The sequence below is a fragment of the Hypanus sabinus genome, chromosome X2 (genome assembly GCF_030144855.1).
Source record: "Hypanus sabinus isolate sHypSab1 chromosome X2, sHypSab1.hap1, whole genome shotgun sequence".
Classification (NCBI taxonomy): Eukaryota; Metazoa; Chordata; class Chondrichthyes; order Myliobatiformes; family Dasyatidae; genus Hypanus; species Hypanus sabinus.
The window spans coordinates 30,243,198-30,263,283 of NC_082739.1; the positions used below are offsets into that span (position 1 = coordinate 30,243,198).

The following is a 20,086-nucleotide window of genomic DNA, read 5'->3' on the forward strand; positions in this document are numbered from 1 at the left end:
TGAAATTTGTTTTGCAGCGACAGTGCACTGTTGACATAAAAATTACCATAAGTTATAAAAGTAAATAATGTGGTAGAGGAATAGTGAGGTAGTATTCATGGGTTATTAGATCATTTGGAAATCTGATGACAGAGGGAAAGAAGCTGTTCCTAAAGGGTTAAATGTGGGTTTTCAGGTTCCTGTCCCACCTCCCTGATGGTAGTAATGAGAAGAGGGCCTGACTTGGATCATGAAGGTCCTTAATATTGGTGCAGTTACTCAATAGTGGGGAGGGTTATGCCCTTGATGGAGCAGGATGCAATACAACCAATTAGAATGCTATCCATTGTACATCTGTAGTGTTACGTATCCCGTAACTGGATAATTTACCAGCAAAGATAGAGAAGTCCGTTGAAGTCTGATGTCACTATTTTCAAACGTTTTTATTTATAAAGGGACACAAAAGTAAGGTTGATACAAACATTCAGATAGTGCACATCAATTCTCAATCTAAAGCGCGGGTATAGTAATAATCATCATTAAGGAGTGAGCTCTACTGTTGTCTAGGGGTTAATAGATTGTCCGTTGGAAATATAAAAGTCACTCAGAAGTCTGCAGACCTCAGCCTTTTGGGAATCGCTGGGTTTCAAGTGGGGCGACCGAGAGAGAGAGATTGGGGAGAAGAGAAAGAACTTGCCGAGTCTTGATGAAGCTTCCGTGAAATCGGGGGAGCATTGGTTCCCTCTCCCTGATGTTAGTTAAAAGCAGTTTTCTGTGATTCCAGCCACAAATTCCAATCCAATCTAACGCACGTGGCTTCCTTCAGAATGGCTTCCCACTGCTGCGGGAACATTCTCTCGTGTCTTCTTGGTGCGTCTGAAGGGGCTGTCCCCCCGGAGACTCTCCTTTATACTTCCTCACGGGGTCGCAGGTGTCAATCAAGTTGGGATGATGCAATCTCTCTCTCAACCAGCCCACCTTGCCCGAGGGCTTTTCACGTGGTCTCCATGAGACAATAGTCGCTGGCATCTTATTCTGCATCCCGGGTGGGATGTGCAATTCGGCACATTTCTCTCTCTCTTACTCTGACCCCCCCCCCCCCGACAGGTGCCCTTGCGATTCTCACAAAGGAGGGGGCTGGGATCATAACAGTAGAAATATGCAAGAGCTTTTGATGACATACCCAAATCTCCTCAAACTCCTATTGTATAACCACAGGCATACCTCCTTCATAATTCCTTTTTCAATGTGTTGGGCCAGGATAGATCCTCTGAAATGCTGATGCCCAGAAACTTCACGGTTTCCACTGCTGATCCCTCAGTGAAGTATGTGTACTTTAAACTTCCCCTTTCTGAAGTCCATAAATCAATTCCTTGGTCTTTCTGATATTCAGTACGAGATTATTGTTGCACCACTCAACCAGCTGATGTATCTTACTCCTGTATGCCTCCTCCTCATGTCCAAACTGAAATTCTGTATTAGGGTATACTCTCATACGTACTTCATGATTCATGTATTGGGACCCCCATTTCCCTTTGTACTGCAACATTTTGTAGCCTCTTTCTATTTAAAGAGTGGGTTTTTATTTTCATTTTTCTTTCCAAAGTGAATAGCGTCATATATTCCCAAATGGTAACTTCATCTGCCAAGAACTTACCCATTCACGTGACCTCTCAAAATCCCTTAAGAGCATTTGTATATGCTCCTCTCAAATTGCCAACTTACCTAACTTTGTGTCGTCAGCAAATCTGGCTGCAGTACACTCAGTCCTTTCATCCAAGTCATTAATATAGATTGTAAGTAGTTGAGGCTCCAGCACTGATCACTCTGTTACCGCACCAGTTACTGATTGCCAGTCTGAAAATGACCCATTTATTCCTATTATCTGTTTTGCATTAGTTAGCTATTCCTTTATCCATGCCAATATGTTACCCACAGGGGGAGGACTGGTGAAGGGAAGGGACCATGAGCTGGAAGTGTGTGACATCTTGTCATTATGAATGTTTTTAAATTTTTACTTCAGATAAAGCATTACTTTATTATTTCTGATGCAATTCATGAATTTTCAAGTGTTTAGATATTGTTTGCACATTTTTTACTTTATATTTCAGCTGTTAGTCTGTTTTCCTTTAAGGCTGAATTTAACTGTATTTCATTTAAGTTTTGATTTGAAAAATTAAGTGCTCTATTCAAAAGGGAGGGTATTTTCATATTTGCCATGCGCATGTTGATGAAATTCTGTAAATGATCAGGGCTATGACCAAATTTTAGTCCCTGCAATAATCTTTTTGGATCCTTTCCAGTGACATCCTGCAATGGTTTGACCCTTTTCCCGATCCATCAAATGTGATTGGTATATAGCAGCAAAATTCTAATTTACATGTCATTCAATGCAAGGAGTTCTTTCAAATCAGTAAGGTGTTTTTGGGTGTGCATTGGGTGCTGATTCCTGTGTATATCTTTTGCTGTGATATTTTTGCTGTGAATGCAGGTGTGTAGCAGTGAGAAAGGTTCCTGATCCCTGAGGATTAGCTTCTCTTTTGCAGTGTAACTTATTCTTGGTTCTAAGTGTTAGAAGTCTGTAGCTCTAATTTTATTCCTAAGATCTACAGTGTGCCTGACCCAGGTGGCGTGGTTGACGGAGTGTATGCTTCATTTTGTCCTTTTGCATCTGCTTCTGACAAGCATTGCTAATGGAAGAACAGAAGCTCATTCAGTAGAGTTTTGTCATGCTGATTAAACATGTATTAAAGAGGCTGCAGGAGCGAGACAGCTCAGCTCCCAGTTTTCTCTGTTCAAGAGCAGGGGAGATGCTGCAAAAAGGGTAGTGTTAATGTACCTAAGAGGACTAAGAGTTCTTGAAGAAAATACATTTTTTTTGTATAAAGGAGGTACTGAGCTTCTCACTGATGACTTGCATCAGCAATCAGAGCTTTTGAAAGGGAATTGTATGTGTACTTGAGGGAAGATTATTTTTAGAGCTGTGGAAAAAATGCAAGGATTAAGACTGACAAATTACTCTGATAGAAGTCAATAAAGATCTAATGGACCAAATGCTCTCTGTATTGTTTCAGTTCTTTGATAGATATGAACCATATCAACTACTTCACTCCCTTTCCATCTAGAATATCCTCAGCATGAGTGCACATTTTTTGAAGAAGGGCATGAATGGAATATGAAATAAGTCAGCTGGTTGGACTGCATCCATAGAGTGTTAATAGTGCAACAGTTAGTTAAAGGTAAACTAGTATTCACATGCAGGGAAAGGCTCTGTGATGAGTAAAGTTGGATGTGTTTCTTTGCCAATACTGAAAAAAGAAAAAAATGAAGGTGTAACTGAGAGAAGTAGAATGATATATGAAATTACTAAAGGAAAATATTGTTGATGATCGAAGTCTTAATTAAAGCCCTGGAAGTGAAGATCATGTGAAATTATTGCACTCAGAATTTAATCTGAAGGCTGACATAAACTTGGTCACAAGATGAGATGCTGTATCTTGAGTTTACACTGAGTTACCGTGGAACACTACAGGTCAGAGTGATGTTAGTTTTCAACTTGCACATTGAATAGAGGGCACCACAAAGCAGTCACCTCGTCCCTGTTTTGTCAGATCATGAAGTGGAAATAGAGAGGTGAAAGGACAGGTTGCATGGTAAGGTTCCAGCTGAAGGGGAGTGAGTGTTGGAGCTGGAAAATGAAGCAGAGGGTCCTGATGGGAACAGCCTCTCTAGAAGTGATGAAAAGCGAGAAGCAAAAAAGATTAAAACATAATAAGTGTAATGGTCTTTTCAGAGAAACAGGCATTCTCGGGGTGAGTAAAGCTACAGAGCATACACAGAGTAGGATTTTCTGTGAGATTGTGCTGGAATCCTTGATGTTTGACTATTTGGATATGAATGTACAAAGTATGCAGATAACAATGTTGCAAGTGGCAAAAATGGTTGTTTAAGCATGATGATAGCAAAGGTGAATTTAATCCTTGCACATGCAAGATGATACATTGTGGAAGGGCAAATAAGAGTAGGATGTACATAGATGGCAGAACCCTCAGGACAGTTGATAGACAGAAGGACCTTAGGGTACAGATCTGTAGATAACTGAAAGTATCCATCAGTTGGATAAGTTGTCTCACACTGCCTTCACTGGACTTTATTGTCACCAAACAATTGATACTAGAGCGTACAATCATCACACTGATACTTGCTTCTGCGCTTCGCACTCCCTGAAGTACAAATCGAAGGAAATATAATAAAAATTTAAATTATAAATCATAATTAGAAAATAGAAAAGGGAAAGTAAGGTAGTGCAAGTCAGGTCCAGATATTTGGAAGGTTCGGCCCAGAACCGGGTCAGGATCTGTTCAGCAGTCTTATCACAGTTGAAAAGAAGCTGTTCCCAAATCTGTCCGTATGAATCTTCATGCTCCTGAACCTTCTCCCGGAGGGAAGAGGGATAAAAAGTGTGTTGGCTGGGTGGGTCTAGTCCTTGATTATCCTGGCAGCACTGCTCCGACAGCGTGCGGTGTAAAGTGAGTCCAAGGATGGAAGATTGGTTTGTGTGATGTGCTGGGCTGTGTTCACGATCTTCTGCACCTCTTCCAGTCTTGGACAGGACAACTTCCATACCAGGTTGTGATGCACCCTAGAAGAATGCTTTCTACGGTTTAAATACATTTATTCTATATTGCCACTACATAAATCTTTTTGCTGTATTTTGCTGCAGTCCCAACAGATTGGCAATTTGTACTCTAATAAATCAAATTAGTTACTGGCCCTGCTACCTTTCACGATCAGTGGACATGTACACCAGGGTCCCCAGGTTTCTACACATCCTACCTTTTATTGTGCAAGGCCTTGTTTGGCTTGCATTACTAATTACCTAGCTGCCTTGAATCTTACTTACCTTTGAATCTCGTATCTTTCTTACCTGTCTGATCAATCCTTTCACATCTTCCTGAAGCTTGCACAATTCTTCCCAGTTGTCAGTTACACAACCATAGTGCTACCTGGAAACTTATTAATCATGGCTAAATCACTGATATATTCTACAAACAATTAAAAAAAACTAAACCTTGATGCATGCAGGGACAGATAATCAGAAGTTACAAGTAGATAGGGTTGTAAAGAGAGCTTTTGGTACATTGGCCTTTATAAATCAAAGTATTGAGTATAAGAGTTGGAATGTAATGGTGAGGTTGTATAAGACATTGGTAAGACTGAATTTGGAGTATTGTGTGCAGTTTTGGTCAACTGATTACAGGAAGGATATTAATAAGGTTGAAAGAGTGCAGAGAAGGTTTACAAGGATGTTGCCGGGACTTGAGAAACTGAGTTACAGAGAAAGGTTGAATAAGTTAGGACTTTATTCCCTGGAGCGTAGAAGAATGAGGGGAGATTTGATAGAGGTATATAAAATTATGATGGGTATAGATAGAGTGAATGCAAGCAAGCTTTTTCCACTTGAGGCCAGGGGAGAAAAAAACCAGAGATCATGGGTTAAGTGTGAAGGGGGAAAAGTTTAAAGGGAACATTGGGGGAGCTTCTTCACGCAGAGAGTGGTGGGAGTGTGGAATGCAGGCTCACTTTTGACATTTGAGAAAAACTTGGACAGGTATATGAATGAGAGGGGTTTGGGGGGATATGGCCCAGGTGCAGGTCAGTGGGACTCGGCAGAAAAATGGTTCGGCACAGCCAAGAAGGGCCAAAAGGCCTGTTTCTGTACTGTAATGTTCTATGGTTCTAAGTTAGTTGGCTCCATCAGAAGATACGTAGATACATGGATTGGAGAGGTCTGGAGGGTTATGGACTGAGTGCAGGTCAATGGGACTAATGGAATAAAGTTTTGGCACAGACTAGAAGGGCTGAATGGCCTGTTTTCTGGGCTGTAGTGTTCTATGGTTCTAAGTCCCTAATTTATTGCATTACATCATAAACTAGGGATATAACTGATGGGGCAAAGGAATACACCCTCCTTGTTCTGCTGAAGCTAATAATGTGTAACTGTAGCTGGCTGTGAACTTGCAGGCCCAGTGGCCACAATGATCTTTTATACAGCCTTGTTGAGAAAATATTGATTATACATTGATTCAATTGATATTTAAGACCTTAAGACATAGGAGCAGAATTGGGCTATTCAGCCCATCGAGTCTGCTCCGCCACTCCATCATGGATGATCCCGGATCCTACTATAAGACCATAAGACATAGAGACTATTATACATTTGAATGGAAGGTCTGGGGTCAAGTAAAACATTTTCAACCTCTGTCCATTAAAGTAATTTACAACGGTAAGCTTATCAAAACCAGCCAGCTAAAAGACCCATTTTCGCACTAGGGTCTGTCCATCATGATACTTGGCAACTATCGTGTTGTGATCTTATCAAGTTCTCAGCGGATCAAAGCATCCACTTTTGCCACAATACAAATATAGTCACATAATCCTGTTTGTACTGCATAAATGAGCCATGTAAATAAAATCTGCTTTTACATTTGTTCTTTCATTCACAGTATTGATTTTCAAGGTTTATTTTAAAATTATTTATTTGTTCTGCAGTTTCTTTATCTATTGAGTTCCAGGCTTGCTAGTGTCACGAGGGTAGATACTGAACATATGTTTAAATAATCTTATTGATTGTTTTAAGCTGTAAATGCTAGAAGTGTCCCACACAGACAGGTGCAGGAAGTGTCTCCAACTGGATGAGCTCAAGTTCTGGCTGTTGGAACTTGAGCAACAGTGGACATCGCGATGGTACATCCACAAGGATGCTGCTTCATGAACAGCAGGTTTCAGCAGCGGGCTCTACTGACCGCTGACCACAATGATCTTCTGTGTTCACTGCACCCTGGTGTATTTGACAATTAACTCAGCTGAGTCTGAGTCCCTTTCTCATTGTACAATTCAATTCAACTGCTAATTGAATTGAAGGACAGGGGTCAATTCCAACTTTTTGAAATTCTCCTCTGTCCTCACCAGCCGCCCCCTCTCTATCAATACAAATTGCAGCTGTAAATACAGCCAAGCCCTGCCAACAAAAAGATGAATTGTGGATCGTCAACAATTAACAAGATGATCTTATGGCTCATTCAGAACCAAACACCAACTTAAAACAGCCAATTGCTGCTTTTAAAAACTTCTTACTGTATCGATAAAACAGCAATGGTTATGTGTCACTATGCGCACGTACATATACACATGGCAGTTCAGGAGACACCTGAGGGTATGTTGCTCTTGAACTAATAGTCAAATATAAGAAAGAATCAGAGGGGAGATTAGGGAAAATATTTTCATCCAGTGGGTGGTAGAGTCTGGAACTTCTAGTCTGAAAGGATAGTTGAGGCTGTAATCATGGAAGTACTTGGATGTGACTTTGCTGAGCAATGATCTGACAAGCTGAAGGTTTAGTCCTGGAAGGTTTAGTGCTTTCAGAGTGACCTGAACATGATTGAATGGCTGTGTGGTAATTTTTTGCTGTTTCTTTCTTCCTTTGACCTCAGGCCCATTCTCTTAGATCTTTCAATGCTCACATCCCTGCAGTGAAACATGCTGTCCTAGAAATGTTCAACAGGTCCCTTGTGTTAAAATCTAACCATAAATTGAGTCACCTGCAATCTTGCTATTGCCAGCTAGCTGAAATTCCATAGGCTGAGTCATTATTCTGCCATGTTGTGACCATGGTATTCCACAAGACCACGGTCTTGTGACAGGTCACTGTGAAAGAGTGGTGATTTGGTTTTGCAGTCAGGCAGCAAGTATTTCTGCTTTGTACTTGTGACAGGAAGATGTGACAAGGTGTCAAGCAGGTAAAGCAACCCGAGTTGCTTATTTCTCAAACATCAATTATTTAACAAACATATTCCAACTCTGTTTTCCATCCAATTGCAAAATTCCATTTATGCGTATATAGTACCCATTAGGTCTCTGCTCAGTTTTTATTTGATAATTTCCTGTGTGGCCTTCCGAAAGTCAAAATATACCATGTCAATTTGTTTGTGCTGAACTATTCCACTGGCTGCATCCACCAAAAACAAATTTGTTATATATGGCTTCCCTTTCATCAGCTCATGGTGACTCTGCCCAATGCTGCTGTTGCATTTTCAAGGTGTAGTCTAATAAAGTGTAGTCTTTTAGTCTAATAATGTATGATTTGTTTCTAGATCGCTGAGTAATACCTCAAAAATTTTCGGTTGATTTAGCCCCTGCTTTTGGAGTGCTGTGCAGCCCAGATTTCTCTATAGTACCTTCCCCAGCTACTGCCATACACCATTGTTGCATTCAAAGATTCAAGGAAACTGATAGGAATGAGGGAAAATGTGTCCCAAAGCTTATCGTCTAGATTTCTGAAGATGTTATGGTGTGTATTGTGTATTTAATTGGAGTGAGACTACAGAATGTGGACATACAATGGGACCTAGGACACAAAATTTTTAGCTTGTGGGCAGAGCAAATAATTAAGAATGTTTGTCATTACTGTGAGAAGAATGGAGTATAAAAATATGGTGCAGTATAATTTAGTGTTGATAATGCTAAGCACAGTTTTAGTCTGTATTTATGGAGAGATATGCATACATTGGAGATGATGCAGATGTTCACAGGTTAATTGCTTGGGTGAGAGGGCTGATGTACGAAGGAAGTTTGAACTGGTTACATCTGTAGTTAGTATAGAGGAATGAGAAACTATCTTAGATACTTTATTGATCCCAAAGTAAATTACAGTGTCACAGTAGTATTACAAGTGCACATATATAAATATTACAAGGGAAGTAGAAAGTCCCAAAGATAAGTTACCACAAACAATTTTACAGGAGGGGGGGTCATTACTTCCCTTGCTATAGTTTGACTCGTTATAGAGCCTAATGGCTGAGGGTAAGAATGACCTCGTATCGTGCTCTTTGGAGCAGCGCAATTGTCTTAGTCTGTTTCTGAAAGTGCTCCTCTGTTCAGCCAAGGTGGCATACAGAGAGTGGGAAACATTGTCTGGAATTGCCAAGATTTTCCGTAGGGTCCTTTGTTTTCTCACAGCCTCCAGTGTGTCCTGTAACAGAGCCAGCCTTTCTAATAATTTTATTGAGCCTGTTGGTATCACCAGTGTTGATGTCATTGCCCCAGCACTCCACAAGATCACACGACAAAGGAGCAGAAGTAGGCCATTCAGCCCATTGAGTCTGCTCTGCCACTCCACCATGAGCTAAACTATTCTCCCATCTAGTTCCAATTTCTGGCTTTTTCCCCCATATCCCTTGATACCCTGACTAATTAGATACCTATCAATCTCCTCCTTAAACACCCCCAGTGATCGGGACTCCACAGCTGTATGTGGCAACAAATTCCATAAATCCACGACCCTCTGACTAAAAAAAAATTCTCCTCATCTCTGTTTTAAATGGGTGCCCTCTAATTCTAAGACTGTGGCCTCCTGTCCTGGACTCACCCACCAAGGGAAACAGCCTTTCCACATCTACTCTGTCCAACCCTTTCAACATTCAGAATGTTTCTATGAGATCCCCTCTCATTCTTCTATACTATAATGAATACAGCCCAATAGCTGACAAATGCTCCTCATATGTTAGCCCCTGCATTCCAGGAATCATCCTCGTAAATCTATTCTGAACTCTCTCCAACATCAGTACATCCCTTCTAAGATAGGGGGCCCAAAACTGCACACAGTATTCTAAATGAGGTCTCACCAGTGTCCCATAGAGCCTCATCAACACCTCCTTACTCTTATACACTATTCCTCTTGAAATGAATGCCAACATAGCATTCGCTTTCCTTACTGCCGATCCAACCTGGTGGTTAACCTTTAGGGTATCCTGCATGAGGACCCCCAAGTCCCTTTGTACTTCTGATTTTTGAATTTTCTCCCCATCTAAATAATAATCTGCCTGATTATTTCTTCTTCTAAAATGTACAACCGTATATTTCTCAACATTGTATCTCATCTGCCATTTCTTTGCTCACTCTCCTAAACTGACCAAGTTTCTCTGCAACCTTTCCGTTTCTTCCAAACTTTCTGCTCCTCCACCTATCTTGGTGTCATCCGCAAACTTAGCCACAAACCCATTTAATCCATAATCTAAATCATCGATATACAGTGTAAAAAGAAGCAGCCCCAACAGCGACCCCTGCGGAACACCACTAGTAACCGGCAACCAACCAGGATAGGATCCCTTTATTCCCACCCTTTGCTTTCTGCCTATCAGCCAATGCTTCACCCATTCCAATATCCTTCCTGTAATTCCATGGGCTCTCATCCTATTAAGCAGCCTCTTATGTGGCACCTTATCAAAGGCCTTTTGAAAATCCAAATACACAACATCCAAAGCCTTTCCCTTGTCAATCTTATTTGAGATTACCTCAAAAAATTCCAATAGGTTGGTGAGGCAGGATCTTCCCTTCATGAAACCATGCTGGTTTGGGCCTATCTTATCATGCACCTCGAGGTATTTCATAACCTCGTCCTTGAGGATCGACTCCAATAACTTTCCAACTACCGATGTCAGACTAATAGGTCTGTAATTTTCTTTTTGCTGCCTCCCTCCTTTCTTAAACAACGGAACTACATTTGTGACCTTCCAGTCCTCCAAAACCATGCCAGAGTCTATTAATTCCTGGAAGATCATTTCCAATGCCTTCACAATCTCCAAAGCCACCTCCTTCAGAGCCCGTGGGTGCACCTCATCCAGTCTGGGAGACTTATCTATCCTTAGCCCATTTAGCTTCCCAGGCACTTTCTCTCTAGTAATCTTGACTGTACCTAATTCTATTCCCTGAGACCTCTGGCTATCAGGTATGTTGCTAATGTCTTCCACTGTGAAGACTGATGCAAAATACTCATTTAGTTCCTCTGCCATCTCTTTGTTACCCATTATAATTTCTCCAGCATCCTTTTCAATTGGTCCTATATCTACCCGTGTCACTCTTTTACTCTTCATATATTTAAAAAAAATCTCTTAGCATCCTTTTTATGTTAATTGCCAACTTCCTTTCATAATTTATCTTTTCTTTCCTAATGACTTTCTTGGTTCCTTTCTGTCAGTTTTTAAAAGTTGTCCAGTCCTCTGTTTTCCCACTAATTTTTGCTTCCTTGTATGCTGCCTCTTTTGCTTCTATTTTAGCCTTAACCTCTCTCGTTAGCCATATTTGTGCCATTTTTCCATTCACAACTTTCATTTTTCTTGGACTATATATTTCCTGCACTTTCCTTATTTCTTGAAGGAATTTCATCCAATTCTGCTCTACTGTCCCTCCATCTAGCTTACTTTTCCAATCAACTTGGGCCAGTTCCTCTCTCATACCACTGTAATTTCCTTTGTTACACTGAAATATCGATACACCTGATACCAGCTTCTCCTTTTCAAATTTGAAACTGAACTCGATCGTATTATGATCACTACTTCCATTACCTCTAGCTCCCTAATCGCCTCAGGTTCATTACACAGCACCCAATCCAAAACAGCTGATCCCCTGGTGGGCTTATGGACAAGCTGCTCCAAAAAGCCATCCCGTAGGCATTCTACAAACTCCCTCTCCTGAGATCCAGTACCTTCCTGACTTTTCCAATCCACTTTCATATTAAAATCCCCCATAATTATCTTGACATTTTCCTTCTGACATGCTTTTTCTATTTCCAGCTGTAACTTGTAGTCCACATCCCAGCTGCTGTTCGGAGGCCTGTATATAACTGCTATTAGTGTCTTTTCACCCTTGCCATTTCTTAACTTGACCCATAAGGATTCTACCTCTTCTGATCCTATGTCCCTTCTTTCTAGTGATTTGATATCGTTGCTTACCATCAGGGCCATGCCACCCTACCTTCCTATCTCTCCTATACACTGTGTATCCTTGGACATTCAGCTCCCAATCACATCCATCAATTAGCCATGACTCAGTGTTGGCCACAATGTCATATCTTTTAACATGTAGCTGTACAACAAGGTCATCCACTTTATCTCTAATGCTGCTTCCATTTAAGTACAGTGCATTTAGATCAGTATCTGTTACTGATTTTGCTATATTTCTATCGCACAGCAAATTATCCTGTCTATTCACCTGCCTGTCTTCCTTGCCATCTTTGCTGCACCGTGTCTTTGACTTATTTCTATTTTCCTCTTCCTCGATCCTAACACCCTGGTTTCCTTCCCCTTGCCAACTTAGTTTAACCCCTCCCTAACAGCTATATTAAACAATCCCACCAGGATATTAATACCCTTTGAGTTCAGGTGTAACCCATCATTTTTGTATAAGTCATACCTCCCCCAAAATAGATCCCAATGATCCAAGAATTTGAAGCCCTGCCTTCTGCACCAGTTACTTAGCCACACATTCATCTGCTTAATTCTGCTATTCTTACCTTCATTAGCATGTGGCCCAGGCAGTAATCCTGAGATTAGTACTCGGGAGGTCCGGCTTTTCAATTTTCTTCCTAGCTCCCAGTAATCTTCCTTCAGGACCTCCTCTCTTTTTCTGTCTATGTCATTGGTACCAACAGGTACCAAGACTTATGGCTGCTCACCCTCTCTCCTCAGTATACTCTGGACCCGATCCGAGACATCCCGTACCCTGGCACCGGGGAGGCAACACTCCATTCGGGTATTCTTGTCCGGCTCGCAGAATCTCTTGTCTGTTCACCTCACGATGGAATCCCCTATAACTACTGCATTTCTTCTTGCTGTTGTGATCACGGCACTGGGCAGAGTGCCAGAGTCCCGTTCGCTGTGGTCTTCCTCTGTCAGGTCAACCTCCCCAACGGTATCTAAAACAATATATCGATTTCTGAGGGGGACTGTCACAGAGATGCTGTTCACTTATCTCCCTATAGGTATTAGTAATCACCTCCTCTCTTTCCCTAATTAGCTGAAAGCCATCAAGTTGAAGCTCCAGATCCCTAACACGTACTTTAAGGAGCCTCGTCTCAATGCACCTTGGGCAGATGTAATCCTTGGGGAGGCTGGGCGTCTCCCAGGGTCCCCACATCTGGCACTCCAAGCACAACACTAATCCTAGATGCATACCTCTAATGCTACTGTTATTACTAAATAAATAAATCTGTAACTTAACCCTTTACTATAAGACTCAACGGTCGCAGGAAGCCTCTTCCCGTTTCCGCCTCTGCACCATCTACCCTGCTGCCCGCTGGATATGGCAGTGTTGTTTTTAAGCCTTCCGCACTCTGAGGTCACGCGCTTGCGCAGTCGCAGAGAAAATTCTACTGATGACAGCAGACTGGTAGTACGTGTGAGGGAGCGGCTCACATACTCCAAAGGACCTTGGTCTCCTCAGAAAGTAGAGGCAACTCTGGCCCTCTGTGTTGGTGCTCCGCTCAATTCTGTCATCCAGGTTCAGCCCCAGGTACTTGTCGGTTCTCACCATCAATAGTAGCAGGGAGCTTAGTCTTTCTAAAGTCCATCACCATCTCCTTTGTCTTATTGATGTTGAGCTGCAGGTGATTCAGATTGTACCATATAACAATTACAGCACGGAAACAGGCCATCTTGGCCCTTCTAGTCCATGCCAAACGCTTACTCTCACCTAGTCCCACTGATCCACACTCAGCCCATAACCCTCCATTTCTTTCCTGTCCATATACCTATCCAATTTTACTTTAAATGACAATACTGAACCTGCCTCTACTACTTCTACTGGAAGCTCATTCCACACAGCTACCACTCTCTGAGTAAAGAAATTCCCCCTCATGTTACCCTTAAACTTTTGCCCCCTAACTCTCAATTCAGGTCCTCTTGTTTGAATCTCCCCTACTCTCAATGGAAAAAGTTGAGTTGACGTGAGTTGACTCCCACGTCAACTCTATCTCTCCCCCTCATACTTTTAAATATCTCTATCAAGTCCCCCCTCAACCTTCTACGCTCCAAAGAATAAAGACCTAACCTGTTCAATCTTTCCCTGTAACTTAGGTGCTGAAACCCAGGTAACATTCTAGTAAATCTTCTCTGTACTCTCTCTATTTTGTTGATATCTTTCCTATAATTCGGTGACCAGAACTGTACACAATACTCCAAATTCGGCCTTACCAATGCCTTGTACAATTTTAACATTACATCCCAACTCCTATACTCAATGCTCTGATTTATAAAGGCCAACATACCAAAAGCTTTCTTCACCACCCTATCCACATGAGATTCCACCTTCAGGGAACTATGCACCATTATTCCTAGATCACTCTGTTCTACTGCATTCTTCAATGCCCTACCATTTACCATATATGTCCTATTTGGATTATTCCTACCAAAATGTAGCACCTCACACTTAGCAGCATTAAACTCCATCCGCTACCATTCAGCCCTCTCTTCTAACTGGCCTAAATCTCTCTGCAAACTTTGAAAACCTACTTCATTATCCACAACACCGCCTACCTTAGTATCATCTGCATACTTACTAATCCAATTTACCATCCCATCACCCAGGTCATTAATGTATATGACAAACAACATTGGACCCAGTACACATCCCTGAGGCACACCACTAGTCACCGGCCTCCAACCTGACAAACAGTTATCCACCACTACTCTCTGGCATCTCCCATCCAGCCACTGTTGAATCCATTTTACTACTTCAATATTAATACCTAATGATTGAACCTTCCTAACCTACTTTCGTGCGGAACCTTGTCAAAGGCCTTACTGAAGTCCATATAGACAACATCCACTGCTTTACCCTCATCAACTTACCTCGTAACCTCTTCAAAAAATTCAATAAGATTTGTCAAACATGACCTTCCACGCACAAATCCATGCTGACTGTTCCTAATCAGACCCTGTCTATCCAGATAATCATATATACCATCTCTAAGAATACCTTCCATTAATTTACCCACCACTGACGTCAAACTGACAGGCCTATAATTGCTACGTTTACTCTTAGAACCCTTTTTAAACAATGGAACCACATGAGCAATATGCCAATCCTCTGGTCCCATCCCCGTTTCTAATGACATTTGAAATATTTCTGTTAGAGCCCCTGCTATTTCTACACTAACCTCTCTCAAGGTCCTAGGGAATATCCTGTCAGGACCCAGCGATTTATCTACTTTTATATTCCTTAAAAGCGCTAGTACTTCATCCTCTTTAATCGTCATAGTTTCCATAACTTCTCTACTTGTTTCCCTTACACAGTTCAATGTCCTTCTCCTTAGTGAATACCGAAGAAAAAAATTCTTCAAAATCTCCCCCATCTCTTTCGGCTCCACACATAGCTGTCCACTCTGACGAAGTTGACAAAGTCCTACGCCAGGGCCCTGTATTCATCCTCCCACCACCCTTTATACACCCAACAATTGCTGAGTCATCAGAGAATTTCTGCAAATGACATGACTCAGTGTTGTATCTAAAGTCTGAGGTATACAGGGTGAACAGGAAGGGAGTCAAGTGGGGCACCAGTGTTGCTTATATCCATGTCTCACTCACAGCTCTGAAGTTGCACATACTGTGGTCTGCCAGTTGGGTAGTCCATTAACCAGGATACAATGGAAGTGCCAATCTGCATTGAACGGAACTTCTCCCGCAGCAATGAGAGCTGTATGGTATTGAAGACACTTGAGAAATCAAAAAACATGATGCTCATTGTGCTGTCCTGCTTATCTAAATGTAAGTAGGCTCTGTTCAGCAGGTAGATCACAACATTGTCGACTCCAATGTGCTCCTGGTGGGCAATCTTGATGAAAGCTATAAGATTTTGAGGAGGATTGACAGGGTAGATGCTGAGAGAATGCTTATTCTCCTATGGGAGTCTACAGAGGCTTCAGAATAAGGGGTAACTCATTTCAAGCAGAGAAGGGGAGTAAGTTCTCAGGTTTGTGAATCTCTGGAGTTCTCTACCCCAGAGAGCAGTCGAGGTAGACACTGAATACATTCAAAGCTATGATTGGCAGAGACAGGTCCTGGTAGAGAGTAAATGCATACAAGGAAAGTGAACAACTGGTGTAGAGTTCAATGAGTTCTTTGGTTTTACTGAAAAGCTTGAGGAATGAAACTGCGGCCATCCTGCTCCTTTAGCTTATGTTTTTATGGAAGTTATTAGGAACTAGCTTATGTCAAATTGAATATAATTTGGTGAGGTAGAGAATTAGTAATTTCATTGCATAACACCTCTGGGGAATCACAGGTTTAAAATATCTGCAAATAGTCGGATGCAAGCAACGTGTGAGAAAGTAAGTTAGAATCGCCTAGAAATAGTTTTGGAGACATTTGACTCAGAGCCAAGGCATTTCCTGGATGTGTTGGCTTACTACCTGGATTTTGAAAGGGGTAGCTACAGATAGGGAGGATTCTTAGGTTTGATGGAAAATATTTGAAAAAGCTCAACGGTATTTACTGTAGCCTAGGCTCTTCTGCCACCCGCAAATTAATATACCTGTTAAGCTGTAATTTACCACTTCAAATAAAAATTCAGTATTAACTTGTCCAAAATTCTGACTGGTTTGTTCTCAACTTGGCCACAATTTTTTGAAATTCACCTTGGTGTGAGCAAACCCAAGCAAAATGCTGCAGGTATCAGTGCTTACGTCTCAGCTACTTACGATTTATTTCAGCGATGTTTTTGAAGGATCTGAGTGAAATATATCCATGCTGTCAGACAGTAAAAATCTGCATGGGAAGATGAATACTGAGGACGCAGAATCTTGGAATAAGATGTAGACAGATCAGGGAATTAAACGGGTTCAGGATACATGGAATATCGTAGAGAAATTCTAAATCACTATTTGAATAGGAAGAAATAGAAGTACAGATAACTAATGAAATAGTAAGTTGGTGGAGAATGATTGTTTTCAGATATGTTTGGATGTCCTTGTACATGTCATAAGAAATAATAAGTATGAAATTAAGAGAACAAATGTGATAGGTATACTTCATGAAGAAAGTATTGGACTTCATGGGTAAAGAAGTCCCACTGCTGTTAATTAGAGTTTTGGTATGACTGTACCTGGACTATGTATTATTTTGATCTCTTTATCTAAGAAAAAAATGTATGTTTCAGAGGAAATGTAGCAAAGAGTCACTAAGTATATATCCCAAGGATTCAGGGATTGTTTTCTAAGGATAAAGAGCAGCTATGCACTGAAGTGCTTGGTGTATGTAATTACCAGTGACTACCTGAGGCACCCCATCACTGCTATAACCATGGCAGAGTTCAGTGTGGAAGGAAGATCAAGTGAAGTATGACTGTTTATCATCCCTCTGCCTGTGCTTCCTCACTGGATGCTTTTTTTGATTTCTCTTTAAGGCACGAATTTGACTCTGAGCAGATTCCCGAACTGACAAAGGATCTCTACCTCCAGGATATCCATTGTGTTGGGTCCCTGTGCAAACTCTACTTCAGAGAGCTACCTAACCCACTGCTGACCTACCAATTATATGAGAAGTTTTCAGTAAGTACTTTCACAATGAGAATGGTGGAAGCAACATTCAGAGGTTAATGGTTGTATAATGTATTTGGCAGTGATTTTGTGCCTCTCCATAGCACAGCAGTCAGATCATCATTGGCCCAGTGTGGGCCTGGCTGCTGATTTGTACTTTGTTCAGAGAAGCTGCCTCACTGCAGGCTTGCTGGACATATTTTGCTTTTCCTCTGTGGCCATCACTTTTATGCTGTCATACTCTGTCCCAAATCCAAGCCAAGGGTAGTACCTGTGTGATTTCAGACATCTATGACATTAGCAGTGGAATACTCATGCTCTGGCCAGCATTTACCGCAAAACCAACATTACATCAGACAGATCATTCATCTGTGTGTGTTTACGCAAGATACACTGAGCAGAAATTATTATTTCTCAGTGGATGAAATGTCCTTGGTAATTGTATATGTCATAGCAGAGCAAGTAGAATGAAGTTGATTCTATTGATTTCAGTGATACAGTTCAAGTGTAAAAAGTAAAATAGATTGCACTTTCCTGAACTAACAGATTTTGTGAGCAAATGGTGCAGCCAGTGAATGAGAATGCCTCAAAGATCTGGAGGAGCACTGACACCTAACATTGAATCTTAGGCATGGACCAAAAATACCACAGGAAAATAGCTACAGCCCCCTGCCACAGCAATTAATGTCTCTTCAGTTAATTTTCCAACCTGGTTTCAAATTTATAACGACTTCTGGTGTTTGCACTTATTCATATGCAGTGTAATACATAGAAACAATGTAAAACTCTATCCCCTTAGCCTTTACTCTCACCCATGCCCACACTGGAATTCCTGATGAGGAGGGAGGGTCAGTTCATTAGCGTTGGAGAGAGCTATCTTCTTTGCTCCATGACTACCTATTTCATTTGACCATTTGTGTCCTGCAGGATTCTGTATCAGTGGCTTCTGATGAGGATCGCTTGGTTAAAATTTATGATGTCATCCAGCAGTTGCCCCCTCCTCATTACAGGTATGTGTACATAGACTGATGAACGCTTTGAACACGCCAGTGTATTTCAGAATTAGAATCAGGTTTAATAACACCAGCATATGTCGAGAAATTTGTTAACTTTGCGGCAACAGTACAATGTAATGCATGATAAATAGAAAGAAAAAAACCTGAATTATAATAAATATATATATAATAGTTAAATTAAAATAAGTACTGCAAAAACAGAAATAAAAAAAAATGTAGTGAGGTAGTGTTCATGGTTCAATGTCCATTTAGAAATCAGATGGCAAGGGGGAAGAAGCTGTTCCTAAATCACTGAGTGTGTACCTTTAAGCTCCTGTATCTCCTTCCTGTGGTAACAATGAGAAGAGGGCATGTCCTGGGCGGTGGGGGTCCTTAACGATGGAAGCCACTTTTCTGAGGCGCTGCTCCTTGAAGATGTCTTGGATACTACAGAGACTATTACCCATGATGGAGCTGACTAATTTTACAACTCTGCAGCTTACTTCGATCCTGTGCAGTACCGCCCCCCACCATACCAAATGATGATGCAGCCAGTCAGAATGCTCCCCATGGTAAATCTATAGAGTGTTTTAGGTGATGAACCAAATCTCCCCAACTCCTGTATGTCTGTTCTATCTGTTTTGGGAAATATGAAGGAGGTTGAATTTCAAATGGATTAAAATCTCTGTGTTCCTTTTTAAAGTGGGAGTAGTATCTCTAATTTCTGGTACAGAAAATACAGTTGCAGCACACAAATGGAGAAAGTTAACTGCTGTGACACGGGTAGGTTTGGGCATTGGGTCTGCTTTTCTAGCCAGCTGTGACACTATGCGAGTTACACAACTATCTCTACCACATCAAAACTCTACGGTGTTCCTTGGATCTGCTCACTTGGGACACTGTTGCACGCAATTTCTATTCACGACAGTTGACACGAGTTGTGTACCAGCGGTTTGCGCGTAGTGTACTACTTCCCTCACCTCCCTTTGTCACTTATTTCCAAGTTGTAAACAGACTTGCATTAACATCACTGGATTAACGCACATCACTCCTGTAACTTTCCTACATGTTTTCAATTGGCTGCCTTAGCAATTTTAGGATGAAATGCTGCTGTTGTACATGTGAAATTTCAGCTTTTTTTCCCCATATAGATACTGTGATAAAATTTAAATAACTTGTTTTATTGGTGTCCAGGACTCTCGAATTTCTGATGAGGCATTTGGCTCAATTGGCAACCTACAGTTACATCACTAACATGCACACCAAGAACCTGGCTATTGTCTGGGCTCCAAACCTTCTGAGGTAAGATCAACTATACTGATAATTTCAAGAGGCACATTGTACAGAAGTTGCAGTACTACCACTGCTCTGTACCAAAACTGACTGCCTTGATCACCATGCCAGTTGTTGCCAACACCAGATGATAGCCTTTCTGACAGATAGAGCTATAACAGGGTAGTGAAACTCATCTAGAAACGTATAGAGGTTAGCCCGCAAGATTACTGACGAGGTTATCTTTACACATACAGTATTTAAAGCAAGTGATGAGTTGAAGTGACTCCCTTTCCTTTCTTAACTGTGTGCTGCCAACCAGTGATGTTATCTATGAATGTAATGTTTCTCATGTGCAAAGTGACAAAAGTCTCCACTGGATTATTGGGAGTAAATGACTGGGATCTCTGTTTAGAAGTAGGGTGGTGGAGGGTGGAGTTTCTGCTGTTGGTTCACTTGCACTCGTATTCAC

General features: G+C 41.4%; 1 protein-coding gene across 13 annotated transcripts in view; it reads left to right on the plus strand.

Annotated features, from left to right (window-relative positions):
- LOC132385221 (rho GTPase-activating protein 32-like) overlaps nt 1–20,086 on the plus strand; it is a 556,026-nt gene that overhangs the window by 485,158 nt on the left and 50,782 nt on the right. For all 13 annotated transcript variants that reach the window (XM_059957165.1, XM_059957162.1, XM_059957163.1 and 10 more), the window contains 3 exons: nt 17,215–17,359; nt 18,275–18,357; nt 19,537–19,644. In XM_059957165.1, coding sequence (XP_059813148.1) covers nt 17,215–17,359; nt 18,275–18,357; nt 19,537–19,644 — 336 coding nt within the window. The remainder of the gene's footprint in view (nt 1–17,214; nt 17,360–18,274; nt 18,358–19,536; nt 19,645–20,086) is intronic.